This window comes from Entelurus aequoreus, linkage group LG14 (assembly GCF_033978785.1).
Source record: "Entelurus aequoreus isolate RoL-2023_Sb linkage group LG14, RoL_Eaeq_v1.1, whole genome shotgun sequence".
Lineage (NCBI taxonomy): Eukaryota > Metazoa > Chordata > Actinopteri > Syngnathiformes > Syngnathidae > Entelurus > Entelurus aequoreus.
The window spans coordinates 40,647,707-40,671,146 of NC_084744.1; the positions used below are offsets into that span (position 1 = coordinate 40,647,707).

General features: G+C 33.6%; 1 protein-coding gene across 2 annotated transcripts in view; it reads left to right on the forward strand.

Annotated features, from left to right (window-relative positions):
* The window catches only part of itga6a (integrin, alpha 6a), a 95,624-nt gene that overhangs the window by 70,014 nt on the left and 2,170 nt on the right, over positions 1–23,440 (forward strand). For both annotated transcript variants that reach the window (XM_062069897.1, XM_062069899.1), the window contains exons 13-24: positions 2,251–2,394; positions 2,468–2,583; positions 3,314–3,476; positions 5,013–5,099; positions 5,173–5,252; positions 9,199–9,276; positions 9,358–9,460; positions 18,992–19,162; positions 19,227–19,298; positions 19,358–19,465; positions 19,536–19,634; positions 19,700–19,825. In XM_062069897.1, the coding sequence (XP_061925881.1) occupies positions 2,251–2,394; positions 2,468–2,583; positions 3,314–3,476; positions 5,013–5,099; positions 5,173–5,252; positions 9,199–9,276; positions 9,358–9,460; positions 18,992–19,162; positions 19,227–19,298; positions 19,358–19,465; positions 19,536–19,634; positions 19,700–19,825 (1,347 nt within the window). The remainder of the gene's footprint in view (positions 1–2,250; positions 2,395–2,467; positions 2,584–3,313; positions 3,477–5,012; positions 5,100–5,172; positions 5,253–9,198; positions 9,277–9,357; positions 9,461–18,991; positions 19,163–19,226; positions 19,299–19,357; positions 19,466–19,535; positions 19,635–19,699; positions 19,826–23,440) is intronic.

Genomic DNA, 23,440 nt, shown 5'->3' on the forward strand with positions numbered 1-23,440 from the left:
ATGTATTTTATTTTTGGTAGTTCATTTAAAAAACCCTGAAAAAAATTTAAAAAAAATATTTGAACAGTTATTTTATTTCAGTAGTTCAATTAAAAAACAACCTGAATAAAATAATACAATATTTAGAAAATATTTAATTTCAGTAGATCAATTAAAAAAACAACCTGAATAAAATAATAAAATATTTAGAAAATACTTTATTTCAGTAGTTCAATTAAAAAAGCCTGAATAAAATAATAAAATATTTTAAATGTTATTTTATCATGGTAGTTCGTTTAAAAAACCCTGAACAAAATAATAAAATATTTGACAGGGAATTTTATTTCAGTAGTTCAATTAACAAAACAATCCGAATAAAATAATAAAATATTAAGAAAATATTTGAGTTCAGTAGTTCAATTAAAAAAGCCTGAATAAAATAATAAAATATTTTAAATGTTATTTTATTGTGGTAGTTCGTTTAAAAAAACCCTGAACAAAATAATAAAATATTTGAACAGTTATTTTATTTCAGTAGCTCAATTAAAAAACAATCTGAATAAAATAACACAATATTTAAAAAATATTCGATTTCAGTAGATCAATTAAAAAAACAACCTGAATAAAATAATAAAATATTTAAAAAATATATTTGATTTCAGTAGTTAAATTAAAAAAGCCTGAATAAAATAATAAAATATTTGAAATGTTATTTTATTGTGGTAGTTCGTTTAAAAAACCCTGAACAAAATAATAAAATATTTGAACAGTTATTTTATTTCAGTAGCTCAATTAAAAAACAATCTGAATAAAATAATACAATATTTAGAAAATATTTGATTTCAGTAGATCAATTAAAAAAAACAATCTGAATAAAATAATAAAATATTTAAAAAAAAATTGATTTCAGTAGTTCAAGTAAAAAAGCCTGAATAAAATAGAAAAATATTTGAAAGGGAATTTTATTTCAGTAGTTCAATTAAAAAAAAACCCCGAATAAAATAAGAAAATATTAAGAAAATATTTGAGTTCAGTTGTTCAATTAAAAAACCTGAATAAAATAATAAAATAAAATTGTGGTAGTTCGTTTAAAAAACCCTGAACAAAATAATAAAATATTTGAACAGTTATTTTATTTCAGTAGCTCAATTAAAAAACAATCTGAATAAAATAATAAAATATTTAAAAAAATATTTGATTTCAGTAGTTCAATTAAAAAAGCCTGAATAAAATAATAAAATATTTGAAATGTTATTTTACTGTGGTAGTTCGTTTAAAAAACCCTGAACAAAATAATAAAATATTTGAACAGTTATTTTATTTCAGTAGCTCAATAAAAAAAACAATCTTAATAAAATACAATATTTAGAAAATATTTGATTTCAGTAGATCAATTAAAAAAGCAATCTGAATAAAATAATAAAATATTTTAAAAAATATTTGATTTCAGTACTTCAAGTAAAAAAGCCTAAATAAAATAATAAAATATTTGAAAGGGAATTTTATTTCAGTAGTTCAATTAAAAAAACAACCCGAATAACATAATACAATATTAAGAAAATATTTGAGTTCAGTAGTTTAATTAAAAAAGCCTGAATAAAATAATAAAAAAATTTAAATGTTATTTTATTGTGGTAGTTCGTTTAAAAAACCCTGAACAAAATAATAAAAGATTTGAACAGTTATTTTATTTCAGTAGCTCAATTAAAAACAATCTGAATAAAACAATAAAATATTTTGAAAATACTTGATTTCAGTAGATCAATTAAAAAAACAACCTAAATAAAATAATAAAATATTTAAAATAATATTTGATTTCAGTAGTTCAAGTAAAAAAGCCTGAATAAAATAATAAAATATTTGAAAGGGAATTTTATTTCAGTAGTTCAATTAAAAAAACAACCCGAATAAAATAAGAAAATATTAAGAAAATATTTGAGTTCAGTAAAAGTGATTTTATTTCAATAGTTAAATTTAAAAGAAGTAAAACTCTTATAGTTTATAGATTCACAAGACAAAGACTTGAATATTTCTACCATGCATTTCTTAATAATAGAAAGTAATAAAACACCCACATTTTTGTCCCAAAAATTGTCAAGAATGTGGATAAATTAAACTGCTGCTTCATACTCTGATCAGCAAATGAACTGCAAAAACTTCCCGAGCCTTTAGTTGCTCTCTAAGTCAGAATCAAACTCCTGAAATCAAATAACTTTTGCACAATATTCCACCTTATTGAGATGAAATTGCATATGTTTTCAATATTCCCAGGACAATATCAAGGACAAGATGCGAAGTGTTCCCATTGAGGTGTCTGCACAAATAGTTGGTACCAAGCGTCAGAAGTCAAAGAGTGGCCTCCCCCAGCTGATGCCCATCTTAGATTCTTCTCTGCCCAGTAAAGACGTCATTGAGGTAGAACAACCAGGCTGGGATTATTCTCGTTGTAATAGCCATTCATGCATGAATGTTTCTCCGCGTCTTCTAGGTGAATTTTGTAAAGGAGGGCTGTGGGAGTGATCACGTGTGTCGCAGTAACTTGAGGATGGACTACAAACTGATGTACAAGCAGAGCAATCAAGACATTTACTCGCCATTACCAATGTGAGTAACAATAAAAGCATACATTATCTAAAAGTATTACAATGCTCTTTTAAGCCAAACAAAAGTGTTGGCTCAACAAGGAAACAGTGCATGAAGAAATGATCAGTATGTATCACATTTGTACATTTGGTAGTAATGGGAGTTTTGTCTCTTTTAAGGGAGTCTCATTTTTCCCCAATTAACGGGCATGTCACATCGTGACATTGCTGGTTTTATGAGCAGTGGAGCATATTCGGCAGTGCACACACACAGAGTACCTACAAGCCGACACAGTGTGTAGACAGAAGAGGGAGAATGGATGTATTTTGGCTTAAAAGTAACAATAAAGGTGAAGTCTCAGGAAGAGGTGCTTTGAGATAGGGCTCGCTAGCTGGCAGCTAGCGTCCAGATTCAAATGCAGAGAATACTTTCGCCACACCTAGTGTGTGTGTGACAATCATTGCTACTTTAACTTCATCCATCAATTTGTTACGTACACAAATCAAATAACCAAATGCATAGGCAATAATCTAATGAGGCGATTATACTTTCATATTCTTACATTCACTGTTACAAGCGGCCCTCTGAGGGCAGCCATGACTGCCATGTGGCCCTCCATGAAAACAAGTTCCACACCCCTGGTCTAGTGGGTTGTGAAAGTGTCGACATGTTGGTTGTTCCATATGAAAAAATGTCACATGTTGGTGTGTCGACCCCAAAGTTAGTGCTTGTCGTTGCCGTGTGTCCACAGCAGGAACAATGTTCCCATCTTCCATCTGAAGTACGAGAGGAAGGACTTGGCTGTGCGGCTGACCATCAGCAACATGAAGGGCGACGACGCCTACGAGGCCAAGCTGTTGGGCTCCTTCCCCCAGGCGCTCTCGTACTCGGGAGTTCGTTCACATCGAGCCGTGGTAACGCAGAGATGTGATTCTAAATCTACTTTTATATCTTTTCTTTGTCCAATTCCCATAAATATGACCTTGACTTCACTGTATGTATAAATGATGTCTAGTACATTGGCAAAATGTAGGGCTCTCGAACAATAAAATGCATTAACCATCTTTATTTTTACAAATTAGTTTCACTATTAGGTGATTTTCTGTATTAAAGGCTTAGTGGCCACATGCGTGGACAGCACCTTTTAGCTCTTATTTCCAAAATTGTGTACACTACTGAATTGGGGTCTTATGGCCGCTTATGTGGACACTTATACTACCATCTGGTGGTGTCAGAAGAGTATAACATACAATGGAATTTGGAAAAAAAAAAAAGTGTAAAAATAAGAATTAGCATGTCACTAAACATGAAGTACACGTTTGTGTACTTATGGACTAAGTACATCATATCAAAAGATTATTCTTAGTTGTTATTCTAATTAGGGTCCAATTAGCCCAAATAGCAAAGATAAATTAAAAAAAGCATGTAAACAAACAGCTTGGGCCTTAAGAGGTTAGAAATACACACATTATAGTTGATAATAATTAAAAATGACAAAATGTGGACTTTTAACCATGTTTTCTTATAGTTGCTTGTAATAACGAGTATAAAAGTTAATTATTATGATGATTTATTCAAAGTTCCTATAACTATTTTTTATATTTACAAAAATCACACAGGATGTTAATCAAGATAATCAAAGAAAAATAGCAAACCCAAAGCCTTACAATACTTAGGGTAGACGTTTAGAAAACATACAAGAAGACATCCAACTTCAATGCTTATAAAATACAATACTAAAAAAAGGAAAAGCAAATTACATAATTATCTAACATGTCCACTCATAAAATAAAATAAAACACACAAAGCTTGATTCAGTTAATTCAAAATTGTATCTATTGATCATTTTCTAAATTATTGCAGTCGTCCCTCGACACATTGCGCTTCACTCTTTGGTGGATGTGTTTTTAGCTTAAGGCATCAAGGATAAACATCCATCCATCCATCCATTTTCTACCGCTTATTCCCTTCGGGGTCGCGGGGGGCGCTGGAGCCTATCTCAGCTACAATCGGGCGGAAGGCGGGTGTCTAAATGAAATAGAAATATCAATTCTAGTTATATTGGCCATGGATGAGACAGTGGCTCCTAAAGTCATGACTGTTATATGCTTTATTTTCTATTATATGTCTAATATGTTGGATCAAAAGAAAGTAAAAGTGATGACGTGAGTGTCATTTCATGTCGAGATGGCTCTAATAATGTTAAAGACTAGATTTGTAAAGTTATAAAAAAAACTTTTTTTTACCCTATAGTTACAAAAATACTCAGTTTATAGCCACTAATTCACTTACCACAGTCAGTCACTGCACTAATGAACAGCGATAAACAAGAGACGACTGTATTATACATTGTCCTTAATAATCAGGAATTACACCTATTAACTGCCTCTTAAAAAGTGTCTATTTTAATGTTACCAATAAAGCAATTCATATTTCTACTTTTCCTGTAGATGGACAAACAGATCATTTGTGTAGCCAATCAAAATGGCTCTCAGGCCGACTGTGAGCTCGGCAACCCCTTTGAGCAGGACTCTGAGGTACCTGTGATCACATTCTTCTTGATCTTTGCGAGCTATAGTTCACCTTTGATGCTTCTTTTTCTACCCAAAGGTGACATTTTACATCATCCTGAGTACTGTGGCAGTGACTCTGGACACCACACAGATTGACATCGACCTGCAGCTCCAAACGTAAATAACACTTGCCTTGTTTACAACTCACACTTGCTGGAGTTACTACTAATAAGTCATCAGGGGTTCCCCCTACATCAGAGCTGGGCAAACATTCGGACTCGGGGGCCACATTGAGGGAAAAAAATGTGCGTATAAATGATACTGTAAAAACCTGCTGTACAGTATGTGTGTTTGGCTCCCTTTTTTCCCAGGAACACTAATACCAAAAGTCACAATGTCCCATAGAGTTCTAAAAAAGTTATGACAGACCACCTCAAAAAAACCGGAATGGAATTTTACAGTTTTTTACTGAATGGGACACCCAAAATGTACATGAAAATAAGGAAAGTGGGATTTACAATATGAACTATGAACAATAAAACACTGAATATTAACAACATATGAACATGTTTTACTTCTCAGACCAGCTCCTCCATAGTTGTGTATCTTTTACAATCAAGCAGAACACAACAAAAATGTAACAAACAGCAAAATATGAATGCAAAGTGTAATATACACCTACAATATGATATACGATCACTTTTATGCAGAAATTTGTAGTAAAAATGTGCTTCTGCATCTGTTCCTGACACATGTGTTTGGGGCTGGCTGCTCTGAAAACAAGCCCCGCCCACTCTGCTTTGTTCCTGCTCTGAGCTGCTGTGACCTAGATCAGTGGTCCCCAACCAACGGGCCGCGGCCCACCGATTGGTACCGGGCCGCGCAAGAAATAAAAAAAAATGTATTTATTTTTTTTAATTTTTTTTATTTAATTAAATCAACATAAAAAGCACAATATATACATTAGATATCAATATAGATCAATACAGTCTGCAGGGATACAGTCCGTAAGCACACATGATTGTATTTGTTCATGGAAAAAAAAAAAAAAAGAAATCCCCCCCCCCTTCCGGTCCGTGGGACAAATTTTCAAGCGTTGACCGGTCCGCAGCTACAAAAAGGTTGGGGACCACTGAGCTAGATTACCCTAATAACTCGTATAACACTCAAAAGTTCAGATTTCCACCTAAGTTAAAGTTAGTGTTAAAGTACCAATGATAGTCACACAGACACTAGGTGTGGTGAAATGTGTCCTCTGCATTTGACCCATCACCCTTGTTCACCCCCTGGGAGGTGAGGGGAGCAGTGAGCAGCAGCGGTGGCCGCGCCCGGGAATCGTTTTTGGTGATATAACCCCCAATTCCAACCCTTGATGCTGAGTGCCAAGCAGGGAGGTAATGGCTCCCATTTTTATAGTCTTTGGTATGACTCGGCCGGGGTTTGAACTCACGACCTACCCATCTCAGGGCGGACACTAGGCCACTGAGTAGGTTGACTATTGAAATACTTTCTATAGTTCTTACGGTTATTTAAAAACATCACTGCACATCATAATGGCAAATACACTTTTGATGTTAAAGGTCTAAAAAAATTATGTAGAACGTCCAGGAGGCCGGATTGAAAATCATAACGAGGCGCATGTGGCCCGCGGGCCCTGTTTTGCACAGCTCTGCCCGACATGTAAGTGATTGTGGAGTCCACTGCAAAATAAAAGCCGCCACACCTACAAATGACTAAACATGATGTTGTGATGACTTAAGCAATACGCAGGAGATTGTCTGGAGGGAGGCAGCATGTGTGCGATGTGGACGTACTTCAATATATCAGACATCTTCCCGCGGACAGCAATCTACAAAATGTGCAATCAGCAAATATAAACAGGAGCGTGGCGTTCTTTCAAGGAGAGAACGTGCAGTTGGAGAAGCAAAAAGCAAGTGTGACAGTCGCTGTTCATCATGGACATCGAGGGACAGAAGTAAAGAGTCTCTAAACAGGAGTTCAGTCCCCTATAACACCAGACAGAGACGCTAACTTTGTGTTCCTAGTCACGTTTAATAAAGATAAAGTCACTAATAGGATTGGGGAAGTCTTTAGAAACGTGACAAATTCTCAACAAAGTACAGCCTGTGTTACATTGTACAATAAGCAGCAACAATTGAACAATAAAGAAAAACGATGTAAGAAAAAATATATCTTAATACGAATTAATAATAACAGATTTGTGTTTAAATGTATGTGTAAATTTGTTTAGCTATTTTAAAACTATATATACTGTGTATATATATATATATATATATATATATATATATATATATATATATATATATATATATATATATATATATATATATATATATATATATATATCATCACAGATTATGCAAATTATATGATGATGTCATATTGACCACATCCCTAGCCACGCCCACACCACTCCAGGTATATTGGCCATATGGGGGGTAGCATAGGTATATTTACTCAGTACTACTTCTTACTAATACGTCATATTTACTTACTACTACTTATTTTTAATAAGTCATACTTACTATTAAAGTCATTTTTACATACTACTACTTATTACATATTAGTCATACTTACTTACTACTAAAGTCATCTTTGTTTACTACTATTTACTATTTATAAGTCATACTTACTACTACTTAATACTGATAAGTTATACTTACTACTACTAATTACTACTAATAATTCCTACTTACTAATAATAAGTCATACTTGCTACTAAAGTCATATTCAGTTACTACTACTTATTACCAAGTCATACTTAGTACTACATAATACCAATACGTTATGCTAACTACTACTACTACTAATTACTACTAATAAGTCCTACTTACTACTACTCACTAATAATAAGTCATACTTACTACTAAAGTCATATTTAGTTACTACTACTTATTATTAAGTCATACTTACTGCTACTTATTATTAATAAGTCATACTTACTATTAAAGTCATTTTTACATACTACTACTTATTACGTATAAGTCATACTTACTACTAAATTCATATTTATTTACTAGTACTTACTATTTATAAGTCATACTTACTACTATGTAATACTGATAAGTTATACTTACTACTACTACTAATTATGACTAATAAGTCCTACTTACTATTACTTACTAATAATAAGTCATATTTACTACTAAAGTCATATTTAGTTACTACTACTTATTACTAAGTCATACTTACTGCTACTGATTATTAAAAAGTCATACTTACTATTAAAGACATTTTTACATATATAAGTCATACTTACTACTAAATTCATATTTATTTACTAGTACTTAGTATTTATAAGTCATACTTATTACTAAGTAATATTAATAGCTTATGCTTACTACTACTACTACTACTACTTATTACTAAGTCATACTTACTACTAGTACTTACTATTTATAAGTCCTACGTATTACTACGTAATGCTAATAGGTTATACTTACTACTACTACTAATTACGACTAATAAGTCCTACTTACTATTACTTACTAATAAGTCATATTTACTACTAAAGTCATATTTAGTTACTACTACTTATTATTACGTCATACTTACTACTATGTAATACTAATAAGTTATACTTACTACTACTTCTACTTACTACTAAGTCATACTTACTACTACTTACTAATAATAAGTCATTCTTACTACTAAAGTCATATTCAGTTACTACTACTCATTACTAAGTCATACTTACTACTATGTAATACTAATAAGTTATACTTACTACTATTACTACTTATTACTAAGTCATACTTACTACTATGTAATACTAATAAGTTATACTTACTACTACTACTTATTACTAAGTCATACTTACTGCTACTTACTATTAATAAGTCATACTTACTTAAAGTCATATTTACTAACTACTACTTACTAATAAGTCATACTTACTACCATTTACAATTAATAAGTCATACTTACCACTACTACTTACTCCACATAATACTTACTTATTTACCAGTAGTCATATTTACTTATTACTACTTACTATTGATGAGTCATACTTACTACTACTTACTACTGATAAGTCATATTTACTCACCACTAGGTACTAAGGTAGTAAGTCATACTAACTTGTGGTCTTCTTGCCGGTCAGAACCAGTGTACAAGAACTTCCAGTCCAAGTGCGAGTCAAAGCCAAAGTGATGATCGAGCTGCCACTGTCGATCACTGGGTAGGTTTCCTGTCGGACTGCCAGAACCTACACAAGTGAGAAGAAATGCATGTGACATATAGTTTGTGTCCTCTCCAACAGAGAAGCCAGTCCTCATCGTGTTTCATTCGGAGGTGTGGTGAGAGGAGAGAGCGCCATGAAGAGTGAAGAAGATGTTGGCAGTTTGGTCAATTACACATTCAGAGTAGGTTGACTCGGTACAATACTCATTCTCAACTCAAGTACAGTATATTGTATTTTTAAAGATAATTTAATGTGTCTGAAAACTGTATTGACTTTTTTTAAGTAAAAAAATAACCTTATAGCTTTTTGTGAAATCTAATTTTTTTTTTTCCATTTTATTTTTATTGACATCCAGCATCAGACATTCCTATCTATTACATCATATTCACATACATCATACATCTGTTGTCTGCCCTAAATGTCAAAATATTTTTTGTTTGTATCCCAACCATACCACCCCCCACCCAAAAAAAGAAAGAAACAGCAAAAAAAACAAAGTAGTATCTACAAATACATCAATTAAATAAACAAAAAAGAAATAATACATTAATAATAATTATCAGAAATAAAATAAAAGAATAAAAACATATATATATATATATATATATATATATATATATATATATATATATATATATATATATATATATATATATATATATATATATATATATATATATATACACTACCGTTCAAAAGTTTGGGGTCACCCAAACAATTTTGTGGAATAGCCTTCATTTCTAACAACAAGAATAGACTGTCGAGTTTCAGATGAAAGTTCTCTTTTTCTGGCCATTTTGAGCGTTTAATTGACCCCACAAATGTGATGCTCCAGAAACTCAATCTGCTCAAAGGAAGGTCAGTTTTGTAGCTTCTGTAACGAGCTAAACTGTTTTCAGATGTGTGAACATGATTGCACAAGGGTTTTCTAATCATCAATTAGCCTTCTGAGCCAATGAGCAAACACATTGTACCATTAGAACACTGGAGTGATAGTAGCTGGAAATGGGCCTCTATACACCTATGTAGATATTGCACCAAAAACCAGACATTTGCAGCTAGAATAGTCATTTACCACATTAGCAATGTATAGAGTGTATTTCTTTAAAGTTAAGACTAGTTTAAAGTTATCTTCATTGAAAAGTACAGTGCTTTTCCTTCAAAAATAAGGACATTTCAATGTGACCCCAAACTTTTGAACGGTAGTGTATATAATATATAATATAATATAAACATATATATACATATATATATATATATATATATATATATATATATATATATATATATATATATATATATATATATATATATATATATATATATATATATATATACACATATAGGGAGTAATCTTTTTTTTTTTTTTAAGCAGTACAATCACTAATTCGAAAAATTAAAGGCAGGCTTATGAGGCGTGACATAATTGACCCAGTTTTCCCAGTATGAAGTAATTTTCTCCAATTTATAATGAATAAAGGCAGTTATCTTCTCCATTTTATATATGTCCATTGTGATTTAGTGAAATCTAATTCAAGATGAACAAATCCTAGCACTTGATAACAGGTCATATGCTACAACTCGCAACTTTATCTGGCCCCACGGTGGGTTATTTTGCAGTCGTACTGACTGAGTCATCAATGTTTGTCATTCTGTGTTTGGTCACATAATACAGGCTAGTTTGTTATGTGCAATGTTCGACCATACAATTACCAAAATATTATACGAAATTTTGACAAACCAAATGTACAATTTGATTTGTGTGTGCCTTTCTAATTACCACTCTATCTAATTGAGATTATTTTTTTAAGAAGTTATAGTGGTACAGGTGTATTATTGCTGGGACTACACACTAATTGCACATTAAACTGACTCTCTTAAAGGGGAACTGCAATTTTTTATTTTTTTTGCCTATCATTCACAATTACAGTCATTATGAAATACATTTTTAATGCATTCTAACGCGTAAATAAACATCCATTTTTCATTTTTCTTTTTATTCCTTTCATGAAAAAGCATATATACAAGCCACGTACAGTTGACACTTTCATTGGTTTTTGTTTCTTATACATTTCCACGATCAGAAAGGAGCAGATGGAAGAATAATATTCTTATATTTATCTGCCAACCTTTTTTAACACAAATTATTTTACATGACTTTATCACTGTTCACTCCACCAACACCCCAACTCCAACATATTTTTTCATTTTCCTTTAAGCATTTTCACAATGACACATCCAATCAAAATCAAAAATCAGTTTGATATAATTCCAGTTGTCTCTTTTTGTAACTCTTTTTAAATTCAAAGATATTCTTGCAACTTTTTTAAGTCTTTCTTAGACAATTCCATGCTTTCACACCAGCAACAGACAAGCACATTTGTTTTCAAATTTGTTCGCATCCATAATTCAAAGTTGACTTATATAGCCCTTAATCACAAATGTCTCAAATGGCTGCACAAGCCACAACGACAACAAATAAAGGTAAATAAAACTCAGCTTACAGCGGGGCCAATGGGAGGTCCACTATTCCGCCCATAAAACCTAATAAATAACCGTGCAAAAAGCGCCAACAATACTCCATTTACATTTTGTGGCTTGAATATTAACCAAGTATTAGTGATATTGTTATTATAAGCGCTAACGCAGACAAACTATATATCATGTTGACATCGACTTGTGAGCAGCTTCCTCGTCTCTGTGCTGGTCAAACATGATTCTCGATCATAAATCTTGCCCCTCACCTTGATAGTAGAAGGATGAGGACATCATCCGACAAGTTGGTTAACTTTGACAGACAATTGACCCGGAAATTACGAAAAAGATACGAAAAAAACGCTTTACCACCCCCCTTTTTTTTGCGATGATTATGAGTCATTCGTCATCTAAATGGGAATATAACAAGATTTTAACAATCGGCATCCTAATGACAGCAGACCTCGTACAGTACCGGTTAGGGATGTTTTATTATGTTTGTTGGCTCTCGTGAAGTCTGCAGTGAATTTTAATCAGTTAAATTGTTGACAAGAAAGCCAATGTTTTGATGCGTTTTTTAAATGAATGCTTAAAATGAGCTAAATACATAAATATTAAATGTTATTATAAATGTGCCTGTTACTACATTACAGATATACATACAGCATGTATAAAAAAAACTTTATTGGTGGTGTTTGGATGTTTTAAAAGGGCTTTATAGGCAGAATAGAGCGACTCCCATTGGCTCCATTGTAAGTGGACTTCTGAACGCAATTATTTAAAATATATATATATATATATATATATATATATATATATATATATATATATATATATATATATATATATATATATATATATATATATATATATATATATATATATATATATATATATATATATATATATATGTACAGTACAGGCCAAAAGTTTGGACACACCTTCTCATTCAATGTGTTTTCTTTATTTTCATGACTATTTACATTGTAGATTGTCACATCAAAACTATGAATGAACACATGTGGAGTTATGTACTTAGCAAAAAAAAGGTGAAATAACTGAAAACATGTTTTGTATTCTAGTGTCTTAAAAAAAGCCACCTTTTGCTCCAATCACTGCTTTGCACACTCTTGGCATTCTCTCCATGAGCTTCAAGAGGTAGTCACTTGAAATGGTTTTCACTTCACAGGTGTCACAGTTTTGATGCCTTCAGGAACAATCTACAATGTAAATAGTCATGAAAATAAAGAAAACGCATTGAAATGAGAAGGTGTGTCCAAACTTTTGGCCTGTACTGTATGTATGTATATACATATATATATATATATATATATATATATATATATATATATATATATATAGATATATATATACACACATATATATTAATATATACATATATATATATGTGTGTATGTATATATATGTATATATATATATATATATATATATATATATATATATATATATATATATATATATATATATATATATATATATATATATATATATATATATATATATATATATATATATATATATATATATGTATGTGTGGGAAAAAAATCACAAGACTATTTCATCTCTACAGGCCTGTTTCATGAGGGGTTTTCCTCAATCTCCTGATGATTGAGGAAAACCCCTCATGAAACCGGCCTGTAGAGATGAAATAGTCTTGTGATTTTTTTCCCACACATACATATTACGCTCTACCACGGTATCGAGCACTATTTTTTGGATAATCTAATTAAGACATATATATATATATATATATATATATATATATATATATATATATATATATATATATATATATATATATATATATAATATATATATATATATATATATATTATATACATATATACTATATATATATTATATATATATATATATATATATATATATATATATATATATATATATATATATATATATATATATATATATATATAAATATATATATATATATATATATATATATATATATATATATATATATATATAATATATATATATATATATATATATATATATATATATATATATATATATATATATATATATATATATATATATATATATAATATATATATATATATATATATATATACACACACTACCATTCAAAAGTTTGGGGTCACCCAAACAATTTTGTGGAATAGCCTTCATTTCTAAGAACAAGAATAGACTGTCGAGTTTCAGATGAAAGTTCTCTTTTTCTGGCCATTTTGAGCGTTTAATTGACCCCACAAATGTGATGCTCCAGAAACTCAATCTGCTCAAAGGAAGGTGTAGTTTTGTAGCTTCTGTAACGAGCTAAACTGTTTTCAGATGTGTGAACATGATTGCACAAGGGTTTTCTAATCATCAATTAGCCTTCTGAGCCAATGAGCAAACACATTGTACCATTAGAACACTGGAGTGATAGTTGCTGGAAATGGGCCTCTATACACCTATGTAGATATTGCACCAAAAACCAGATATTTGCAGCTAGAATAGTCATTTACCACATTAGCAATTTATAGAGTGTATTTCTTTAAAGTTAAGACTAGTTTAAAGTTATCTTCATTAAAAAGTACAGTGCTTTTCCTTCAAAAATAAGGACATTTTAATGTGACCCCAAACTTTTGAACGGTAGTGTGTATATATATATATATATATATATATATATGTATATATATATATATATATATATATATATATATATATATATATATATATATATATATATATATATATATATATATACACACACTACCGTTCAAAAGTTTCCCCAAACTTTTGAACGGTAGTGTGTATATATATATATATATATACATATATATATATATATATATATATATATATATATATATATATATATATATATATACACACACTACCGTTCAAAAGTTTATATATATATATATATATATATATATATATATATATATATATATATATATATATATATATGTGTGTGTGTGTATATATATATATATTATATATATATATATATATGTGTGTGTGTATATATATATATATATATATATATATATATATATATATATATATATATTATATATATATATATATATATATATATATATATATATATATATATATATATATATATATATATATATGTCTTAATTGGATTATCCAAAAAAAATAGTGTTCGATACCGTGGTAGAGCGTAATATGTATGTGTGGGAAAAAATCACAAGACTATTTCATCTCTACAGGCCTGTTTCATGAGGGTTTCCTCAATCATCACGAGATGATTGAGGATGATCTCCTGATGATCTCTCGGTGCGCTGCCAAGTGGATGGCGGTGAAAGTGGAGGCTCCGGACGGACCAATTCGGGACAGCAGAGGCTGACTTTCGGGACGTGGAACGTCTCTACGCTGGTGGGGAAGGAGCCTGAGCTGGTGCGAGAGGTGGAGCGCTACCGGTTGGATCTGGTGGGGCTTACCTCTACGCATAGCAAGGGCTCTGAAACCACACTCCTGGACAAGGGATGGACCTTGTTCACTTCTGGAGTTGCTCAGGGTGTGAGGGCACAGGCGGGTGTGGGGATACTCACGAGTCCCCGGCTGAGTGCCTGTACGTTGGAGTTCACCCCAGTGGACAAGAGGGTCGCCTCCCTTCGCCTTAGGGTTGGAGGGGGGAAAACTCTGACTGTTGTTTGTGCATACGCACCAAACAGGAGTTCAGAGTATTCAGCCTTCTTGGATACCTTGCATGGGGTCCTGTATGGGGCGCCGGCAGGGGATTCCATAGTCTTGCTGGGGGACTTCAACGCGCACGTGGGCAATGACAGTGATACTTGGACTGGCGTGATTGGGAGGAACGGTCTCCCTGATCTGAACCTGAGTGGTGGATTGTTATTGGACTTCTGTGCTAGTCACGGACTTGCGATAACAAACACCATGTTCAAGCATAAGGATGCTCATAGGTGTACCTGGTACCAGAGCACCCTAGGCCAAAGATCAATGATCGATTTTGTAATCGTATCAGCTGATCTGAGGCCGTATGTTTTGGACACTCGGGTGAAGAGAGGGGCTGAACTGTCAACTGATCACCATCTGGTGGTGAGTTGGGTTAGATGGCGGGGGAAACCTCTGGACAGACCTGGCAAACCCAAGCGTGTAGTGCGGGTGAACTGGGAACGTTTGGAGGAGTCCTCTGTCCGGAAGGACTTCAACTCACACCTCCGGCGGGACTTCTCTGCCATCCCTGTGGAGGTTGGGGACATTGAACAGGAATGGGCAATGTTCAAAGCCTCTATTGCTAAAGCTGCAGATGCGAGCTGTGGCCAGAAGGTCTTAGGTGCCTCAAGGGGCGGTAACCCTCGAACACCCTGGTGGACAGTGGTGGTCAGGGAAGCCGTCCGACTGAAGAAGGAGTCCTACCGGGGTATGTTATCCCAGGGGACTCCGGAGGCAGTTGCAAGGTACCGGCGGGCCCGAAGGGCAGCGGCCGTGGCTGTGGACGAGGCTAAGCAGAGGGTGTGGGAGCAGTTCGGGGAATCCATGGAGAAGGACTATCGGGCGGCACCAAAGCTGTTCTGGAAGACCATACGGCACCTCAGGAGGGGGAAGCAGGGAACCATCCAAGCTGTGTACGGCAAGGATGGGACTTTGCTGACTTCAAGTGAGGAAGTCGTGGGGCGTTGGAAAGAGCACTTTGAGGAACTCCTGAACCCAAATACATCAGACACACCCTCCCTGATAGGAGCAGGGCCTGAGGATGATGGGGGATCGACGTTGATCTCTCGGAGTGAAGTCACTGAGGTAGTTAGACAACTCCACAGTGGCAAAGCTCCGGGGGTTGACGAGATCCGTCCAGAAATGCTGAAGGCTCTGGGTGTTGATGGGCTGTCTTGGTTGATACGCCTTTTCAACATTGCGTGGAAGTCTGGGACAGTGCCGAGGGAGTGGCAGACTGGGGTGGTGGTTCCCCTTTTCAAAAAGGGGGACCAGAGGGTGTGTGCTAACTACAGGGGTATCACACTACTCAGCCTCCCTGGGAAAGTTTACGCCAAGGTACTGGAAAGGAGGGTCCGGCCGATAGTCGAACCTCAGATTCAAGAGGAGCAATGTGGATTCCGTCCTGGTCGTGGAACAACTGACCAACTCTTTACGCTTGCGGGAATCCTGGAGAGGGCCTGGGAGTATGCCTATCCAGTCTACATGTGTTTTGTGGATTTGGAGAAGGCGTATGACCGCGTCCCTCGGGAGATCTTGTGGGAGGTGCTGAGGGAGTACGGAGTGAGGGGAACCCTGTTGAGGGCCATCCAATCTCTGTACAACCAAAGCGAGAGTTGTGTCCGGGTGCTTGGATGTAAGTCGGATCCGTTTCCAGTGGGGGTTGGTCTCCGCCAGGGCTGCGCTCTGTCACCTATCCTGCTTGTGATTTTCATGGACAGGATTTCTAGGCGGAGTCGTGGCCATGGCGGAGAGGGTATACGTCTCGGGGGGCTAAAGGTTGCGTCACTGCTGTTTGCAGATGATGTGGTCCTGATGGCACCTTCGGTTCGTGACCTTCAGCTCTCACTGGATCGGTTCGCAACCGAGTGTTCAGCGGCTGGAATGAGGATCAGCATCTCCAAATCTGAGGCCATGGTTCTCAGCAGGAAACCGATGGTTTGTACAGTCCGGGTAGGGGACAGGACTCTGTCCCAGGTGGAGGAGTTTAAGTATCTCGGGGTCTTGTTCACGAGTGAGGGAAAGATGGAGAAGGAAATCAGCCGGAGAATCGGAGCAGCTGGGGCAGTATTGCAGTCTCTCTGCCGCACTGTTGTGACGAAACGGGAGCTGAGCCAGAAGGCAAAGCTCTCGGTCTACCGAGCTATCTACATTCCTACTCTCACCTATGGTCATGAAGTGTGGGTAATGACCGAAAGAATAAGATCGCGGGTACAAGCGGCCGAAATGAGTTTCCTCAGAAGGGTGGCTGGCATCTCCCTTAGAGATAGGGTGAGAAGTGCAGTCACCCGAGAGAGACTCGGAGTAGAGCCGCTGCTCCTTCGCTTGGAAAGGAGCCAGCTTAGGTGGTTCGGGCATCTCGTGCGGATGCCTCACGAGCGTCTCCCTAGGGAGGTCCTCGTTGCACGTCCCACTGGGAGGAGGCCCCGCGGCAGACCAAGGACCAGATGGGGGGATTACATCTCCTCTCTGGCCTGGGAACGCTTCGGGATTCCCCAGGAGGAAGTCGCAAATGTTGCTCTGGAGAGGGAAGTCTGGGGGTCTTTGCTGGAGCTGCTGTCCCCGCGACCCGATTCCGGATAAGCGGTTGAAGATGGATGGATGGATGGATATATATATATATATATGTATATATATATATATATATATATATATATATATATATATATATATATATATATATATATATATATATATATATATATATATATATATATATATATATATATATATATATATATATATATATATATATATATATATATATATATATATATATATATATATATATATATGTATATATATATTTATTTTATTTTTTTCCAATTTGTCGCACTTTTACTATTTTATTATTTTTATCTTGCAATTTTACTTTTTATTCGAACCCTTTTACCGTATTGCTTTTGCACTATCTTGTTTAGCTCATTCATTGTTTATGTTCTTTCTTTGTTCTTGTTTTGTTTTTGTTTTTTTGCTCTATGCTTCTTAACCTGTAAAGCACTTTTGGTCCAATTTCAAAAATTGTTGTAAACGTGCTATATAAATAAAATTGCCTTGCCTTGCCTATATATATATATATATATATATATATATATATATATATATATATATATATATATATATATATATTTATATATATATGTGTGTGTATATATATATATATGTGTGTGTATATATATATATATATATATATATATATATATATATATATATATATATATATATATATATATATATATACACACATATATATATGTGTGTGTATATATATATATATATATATAAATAAAATTGCCTTGCCTTGCCTATATATATATATATATATATATATATATATATATATATATATATATATATATATATATATATATATATATATATATATATATATATATATATATATATATATATATATATATATATATATATATATATATATATATATATATATGTGTGTGTGTTCTTGTCTCACATAAAAATGGTAAATGATGGACAAAATTCCCCTTTAGGTCTAATAATGCTAATTTCTCCTGCTTTCCCTCAGATTAACAACTTGTGGGGCACCTCTGTCAAATCCTCGCTGCACATTCAGTGGCCCAAATCGACCAAAAACGGCAAGTGGCTTTTATACCTGGTGAAGATGAGCGCTCAGGACGGCTCGCACGATGTCCTCTGCACGCCACAGTCTGAGATCAACCCTCTTCAACACATCCAGGTACAACATAACACCAAGTCCACCCGTTTCTAATAATAACTCAAGAGGGTGCATGCACTTTCAGGAGACGTCTGCATCTCGGACAAAGCGGGACCTTGGACATAAAAAAACACTGTCAGACAAAAATAGGATTTTGGTGAGTTGAAGGTATTTGAAGGTTTGTGCCGAGGAGGACTAACTTGCCTTCCTTTGCAGTCGTGTGGGAAGGACTTGCAGTGTGTGGTGTTGAAGTGCCCCCTGCAGGGACTCGATGGCTCCAGAGTGGAACTCAGAGCTCGTCTGTGGAACTCCACCTTCCTGGAGGTGATAAATCTTCTTTTGTTATTGCGGGACATAAACAATCACTCATGTTTTTTTTACCCCACCCCCACAGGATTACACTTCTCTGTCATCCTTGGACATTATTGTGAGGGCTTCACTGGTGCTGCACACTCAGGCCACAAACATGATCCTGGCGACCCCCAACACGGATGTAAGTGTTGGAGAAAAATTCAGAAGATGTTGAGTTGTGAGTAGTAAGGGTGATGTGTGTTGCAGGTGACCCTTACAGTGTTCCCAGAGAGTGAAGTGGCCCAGTATGGTGGCGTGCCCTGGTGGATCATCCTGGTGGCTGTTCTTGCAGGAGTCTTGATTTTGGCTCTATTGGTTTTTCTGCTCTGGAAGGTGAGTGAACATATAAAGTTTATAAAGTCAGTGAAGCATATTTTGGTTTGCATAGCCGTAAGCAACATGTTTCTATCATGTGAAAACTTACCAGTACCTGCTGTACATGACTTGAAGTGATGTGAACGCTCCTTTTCTTGTACATTAGAAAACTCTTCTGTCAGTTCCTAACTCCAATTTGATTGAAAATAAGCTTTTTCCATAAGGAATAATAGAAAAAATATTGGATCCGGGGTGAACCTTTTGACAAACCATGGACTGAACACATAAAAGTGTTATAAAGTAACTAATGTTGTCAAGCGGGTAAAAAACAGTGATTCATTAATTATGATCTCTAATTAATCAATCTAATTAATCTATTTTTCTTTTGTCCTGTCCAGCTTCTCAGGCAAATCATATAGTTGATGTAGATGCCCATATCGGCTGTACACATTTACTTTACAAAAGAGAAGTGTGGGATACTTCTCTTGTTGCCTTATTTGTATTTGACTTTATTAAATGTATTTATATTATCATTTGGTGCAGCCGGGCTTGAGCAGGAGGGGATAGAAAGAGAAAAAAAGGAAGACAGAGGGGGAAATTGTGGGGACAAGACAGAGAGACAAAAACAACAACAGCAAACACAACAATAACAACAACAACAACAACAATAGAGCAACATCAGCACATACAATATGTACAAATATGATAGTAAAAGTGATAGCAAAGAAGCAGTTAGTGAAATAAATAATAATACAGAAATGACAATGAGCATTATTACACTACAGCAATACAAATAGCACTATTGATAATGAACAATACCAATAATTTACCTCTATTATCAACAATACAGTTGTTCAAATGCAACAATACATATACGTAATGATAACTACAGATACAAAAGAAAGCAGACAAATGGAGGGGAAGAAAGAGAAGCCAGCTATATTAACCTTGTAGATTGTTATAGTAACAATAGGTTAAGCTTTGTCAATGTGACATGTGTTACCCAGCTTACCCTAGGGTAACAACGTTCATTTTTGTTTGATGAAACGTGATTATATGCATGAGTGTATGTATGTATATGTACAGAATGTGTATATGTACGTTTGTTATTATATTATATTATATGAATCTATTTTTTAATCTTGCCTAAAAATGCTGAGAAAAGCCCTCAATTTGAGGTATTTTCTAGTGATATCACTCTGTTGAAAGAAATGAGAGATTAGTTAATTATGACCTGTAATTAATTAATCTATTTAATCCCACCTAAAAATGTTGACAATTGCCCTCAATTTGAGATAATACATAAACAAAAAAGTGGCTTTAAAAAGTAATTTATTGTTTTTAACAGACTTGAACAGGTGCAGTCGCTTATATTACCTCAAATAAAACCTCAAGTTAATATAAAGTGCTGAAGTTATTCATACACCAAAAATCAGTAAGAAAACGTTTGAGTATTGAATGTTGAACTTGTTGCTTAACCTCAGCTTCAGATGATAAACAATATTCATACAAGAAATAAACAGATAATAATTAGTACTCATACAAGAAATAAACAAATAATAATTAATATTCATAGAAGAAATAAACAGATAATAATTCATATTCATACAAGAAATAAACAAATAATAATTCATATTCATAGAAGAAATAAACAGATAATAATTCATATTCATACAAGAAAAACAGATAATAATTAATATTCATACAAGAAAAACAGATAATAATTAATATTCATACAAGAAATAAACAGATACTAATTAATACTAATATAAGAAATAAACAGATAAAAATGAATATTCATACAAGAAATAAACAGATAATAATTAATACTAATATAAGAAATAAACAGATAATTAATATTCATACAAGAAATAAACAGATAATAATTAATATTCATACAAGAAATAAACAGATAATAATTAATACTCATACAAGAAATAAACAGATAATAATTAATATTCATACAAGAAATAAACAGATACTAATTAATACTAATATAAGAAATAAACAGATAAAAAATAATATTCATACAAGAAATAAACAGATAATAATGAATACTAATATAATAAATAAACAGATAATAATTAATATTCATAGAAGAAATAAACAGATAATAATTAATATGCATACAAGAAATAAACAGATAATTAATATTCATAGAAGAAATAAACAGATAATAATTCATACTAATATAATAAATAAACAGATAATAATTAATATTCATAGAAGAAATAAACAGATAATAATTAATACGCATACAAGAAATAAACAGATAATAATTAATATTCATACAAGAAATAAACAGATAATAATTCATACTAATATAAGAAATAAACAGATAATAATCAATATTCATTGAAGAAATAAACAGATACTAATGAATACTAATACCAGAAATAAACAGATAAAAAATTATATTCATACAAGAAATAAACAGATAATAATTAATACTAATATAAGAAATGTACAGATAATAATTAATATTCATACAAGAAATAAACAGATAATAATTCATACTAATACAAGAAATAAACAGATAATTAATATTCATACAATAAATTAACAGACTTATCGATCACAATCACCGTGCTATCATTTAGAAGTAACTATCAATGCCTCATTTTAGTAAGTAATCATTTAGCGTACTGACAGACTCACACAGAGTCTGACACTCTTTTTAAATGTTATTGCCGACCTCATTTGGTTGTTTTTGAACTTTGTTGCCGACCTGAATTCGCCATGACATCATCCATGCTAACACTGCTAGCACGGCGGAGCTAGGCTAGCTAGCAGCCACAACAACAACACGCCCCTTCCGCATTATGCACCAATGGCGTGACGCCGAGTGAGCTTCGTTCATGAACCCCCGGAATTATTAGTACTGACAAGCAAGTTCCTATTTTGCACATTCTTGTTCCGTATTGCTGCAATAATTACGACTTACTGTGGATGTTATTTCTTATTTTTGAATTGATTACTTAGTCATCCTTTAATTTATGTCACTCAGGTGTTTGAATTACCAGTCTGTTCAACTCGAATGTCATGAAATTCCCCCCCAAAAATGCATTTTTATTCTTTTTATTCTTTTAAAGTACGCAGTATCAATGGGGTATATGGCTGTTGAATAATACCCTTATGGGTACCATCTGATGGCTACTGCACTGCATGTGCACTTTGATAGAAACTGCTGCACTTTATATACTTCTGCACTTTAAAGCTGCTAAAATACTGTAACTTGACCGCCCACTGATTAGTAACTCTCATACCCACTTTGTATTGTACTTGTATTTTAAAATGCCTATCATTATATAATGTAAATATTGTTGTGTATTTTCAATCTTATGTCATTTTCAATTGTGGATGTTAGATGCACCACGAAAGGACTACAGATGGAAATGAGCATGGTGCTAAATCTGGTGCAGTTAAAGTTAAAGTACCAATGATTGTCACACGCACTAGGTGTGGCAAAATTATTCTCTGCATTTGACCCATTACCCTTGATCACCCCCTGGGAGGTGAGGGGAGCAGTGGGCAGCAGCGGTGGCCGCGCCCGGGAATCATTTTTGGTGATTTAACCCCCAATTTCAACCCTTAATGCTAAGTGCCAAGCAGGGAGGCAATGGCTCCCATTTT